Genomic DNA, 3516 nt, shown 5'->3' with positions numbered 1-3516 from the left:
TGTATTGAATCAGTGAAAGTTGAAGGAAAATCTATTTATAAGGCTTCCAAACAGTACGGTATTCCTGAGTCTACGATTCGATTTCGATTGAGTGAAAAGTGGTCACAGAAACTGAAGTGCGGTCCACCAACTGTGCTTTCAAATGAGGAGGAAGAAAGAATAATCGTATGGATCAAGGAACAGGAACGTAAAGGCTTTCCGGTGACGAAAGAGGCGGTGTTTTTAAGAGTCAAAAGATTTCTCAATGATGATCAAAGGCAAAATCCATTCAAAGACAATGCTCCTGGTGAGTATGAACAAAACGATGAATTTTGATTGATTTGACTCTAACTTCTGTTCCAGGTACGAAATGGTTGAAAGGATTTCTAAAACGTCATCCGTCAATTACGTTCCGGACACCTGAGAAAATATCATCTGCTAGCGCGAAAGTATCGGAAGACGACATTCGAGGATGGTTCTCTAAGCTCACACGCTACTTCACAGAAAATGATTATATGCATATCCTGAGTAATCCTAAGCGGATTTTTAATGGTGACGAAACGTCGTTTTTTATGCACCCTACGACGAAAGCAGTATTGGCATCTCGGGGAAATAGAAACGTCTCTGCCTCAGCTTAGGGATAATTCTTGTGGCGCTCTACCCTAACACAACGAGGATAACACAACCGGCTGATGTGGCAATTTTCAAACCACTTAAAAACGCTTGGAAAGCAGCAGTTGCAGATTGGCGTGAAGAAAATGGTGGCGAAACTTTGACGTTGATGCACTTTGGACCAGTACTTTCGAATGCCATGACAAACGGAATTAAAAAACAGAGTATTGTAAACGGATTCCGTGTGTGCGGCTTATTCCCATTCAACGTCGAAAATGTGGATTTCAGCAAATGTGTCGCCAAGACGACTTCGTCTGCGCCACCAGTAATCCACACAGAGTGTGTGAACAGTGAACTTTCATCGGTAAACATACCTACAATTGAAGAAACCAGTATTCAATCCATGGATAACTCGAATAAAACTATTGACAATGCCTCATTTATGCTGCTTTCACCACTGCATGTGAAAGAATCGGTATTGATTCCGTGGACGACGATTCATGAGGCATTAGAATGTATCGGATCAACCCGTATTCTACAGATGTCATCTACGATAACTCTGAACGAAGATCAACAAGTGATACGTACGCTTTATGAGAAACTTCTCAAGCCGTTTCATTACCAGGCACCCCAGGTTATTGAAATTGAAAATTTAAATGGAGATCACCATGTCGAGGACAACGAAGTCAGAGATACCGAACATGTCGAGTTGTACACAGGTACGTAATGAAACAGCAGTACAAATCATATGCTTAATATAATAATTATGATTTCAGATGCATCACCATTAATCGGAAACGTTTCAGTTGACCAAGGATATAGCCGATACTATACTACGGAAACTGATCCACTCGCTGTCAGAACGGAGGAGATAATTTCTTTCAATAGCTCTCATGACTCGTCCACCACGTTTAAAGACATTGGAAACATTCTGAGCAGGAATATCGATATTTCACCGGTTGAACAATCCCGAGCCACTTATGTTACACTTGGTGAGCCGATAGATAAAATCTCGAAAACAAAACGAAAGAGGAGATTATCATCCTTTTTGAATTGCCCACCGACTCCGAAGCGTGCCAAGACTCATAGAAATTTCAAACGTCAGTTCAATCCAGTTCTTACAGCCGGTGAGAGATTGGACGAGCTTCATAGAATTGAGTGTGAAAAGCAAAATGCTATCCTGGAGAAAAAAGCGAAAGCTGAGAGACGAGCAAAAGCAAAACTCGAGGCCGAAGAATTGAAAGCTGTCATTAAGGAGCGAAAACGTCAAGAGGCATTATTGAGAAAAACTGAACGAGAAAACTTGCAAAAAGACGGGCTTGCTAAACGGAAATTAATGCGATCGGCTAAGTAATACACTCATTCTCAGCCGAATTAATTGGTTTACCTCTTTGCTACTACATAACATGTTTTACTCTCATATAGAACGAATAAAGATGAAAAAAATTGAAAATTATTTTCTCGTTGCCGTTCATATTCATTACTTTTCAATAACAATTACTTTTACAATACTTTTGCAAATAATACGTTCACAATACCAATTAATTTTAAATGCATGATCGTATTCTATTCAATACTCTCAATCCCGTAGTAATCGGAAAGGTCGAAAACCACCCTTTTCTGCCGCATTGTGCTTTTTATCTAACCTCATAAAATTAATGTGTCGCCTCTCTTACCAATTTAATTCAAAGCAAAAAGCAGCAAGAAAACGCAGTTTTGAATTTCAAATGGATTAAGAATATTTCATGACGAAGATGGGATTCATTTTTTGCCGCAATAATAGGACTACACTACAGCAATAATAGGGCAAAATACCGCAATAATAGGACCCAAAGAGATCTTTGCATTTAGGTGAAAATCAATGGTATATTCAAATAAAATGTGGGCTGTCATTTCTTTATTAGATCTATTAAGGGCAGATATTGTTGGGCATGACGAAACATTTAATTTAAACCAGCTATGAGCTTTACATGAGCTGTTACAATAAAACACCAGGCCTATGTCCTCCATAATAGGACGGATTACCCTACCATCGTTTACTACTCGCAATGTAAGGTTTTTTTTCTACTATTCAGACAAACGGCATTCGGTCAATAGGCCCAACACCGTAGCCACAATCGCTAGTATTGAAAATACAATTTCGTTCATGTGACTAATTTGTAAATACCTAAAACCTGTGACCTGTAAAGACCTAAAACCATGTGAGCCAATTTCAGTGCCAGTTTTGTATTTTAGCTCTAATGTGACTAGCTTCATACTTAAAGCAACATTCTGTTAAAAAAGTGATGATTTTTCAAGCATCATAGGTTAAACTTAACAAGAATCGACAAAAAGGCATTTTCCGTCCTTGTCGTCCTTCTCTCGCTTCCTTACTTTCGTGCACTGAAAGCTCGAAATATTCCGGAGCTCAGATGAAAATCTACTTCGTTTGAAGCTCTCACTTTGTCAAGCGATAACGACCATATGATAAAAATCAGCTCGTAACAATACCGCCAACTAAACTTCATTTGAACTAATCAGAGACTGGCGAAACGAAACTGCATATCGATGAGCCGTATTAATAACCGTACTCCATTAGCATACCAAAAGTCAGAGATCATCTGCCCGCGTGACTCTATGCGATTTCCCTGCTGCGCTATCGAAACGCATCTCACTGCCTCTGTTTATGCATCTTACCCGCATGGAGATCCACATATTGGATAAAGTTCCACAAACGGGCGAAATGAGCCGATGGGAAATTATGCAGAAAAAAAACCCACTCGGACTCCCGACCGACCATCTGTCTATGCCAAAATCTCTGCTCCTCTGCGCATTCTCCGTACGCTTCCCTTGGAATAGAAAGTTCCATCGGCCGACCAGTCTCACGCGCTCTCCTTCGTGGTATGCAAATTTGGCGAGGTAAATTAGCTGAAATTTTAGTCTATT

At 39.9% G+C, this 3516-nt stretch overlaps 1 protein-coding gene across 1 annotated transcript; it reads left to right on the top strand.

The window, feature by feature from the left end:
- The first annotated feature begins 715 nt into the window (after nt 1–715).
- LOC134217257 (uncharacterized) lies at nt 716–1978 on the top strand. The gene is made up of 2 exons (XM_062696026.1): nt 716–1310; nt 1368–1978. The coding sequence occupies exons 1-2, from the start codon at nt 761–763 to the stop codon at nt 1943–1945; spliced, it is 1128 nt and encodes a 375-aa protein (XP_062552010.1). The 5' UTR covers nt 716–760; the 3' UTR covers nt 1946–1978.
- Nucleotides 1979–3516: the final 1538 nt, after the last annotated feature.

This window comes from Armigeres subalbatus, chromosome 2, assembly GCF_024139115.2.
Source record: "Armigeres subalbatus isolate Guangzhou_Male chromosome 2, GZ_Asu_2, whole genome shotgun sequence".
Classification (NCBI taxonomy): domain Eukaryota; kingdom Metazoa; phylum Arthropoda; class Insecta; order Diptera; family Culicidae; genus Armigeres; species Armigeres subalbatus.
The sequence above is the reverse complement of the archived record's forward strand: the minus strand, read 5'-3'. Positions and strand labels throughout refer to the sequence as shown.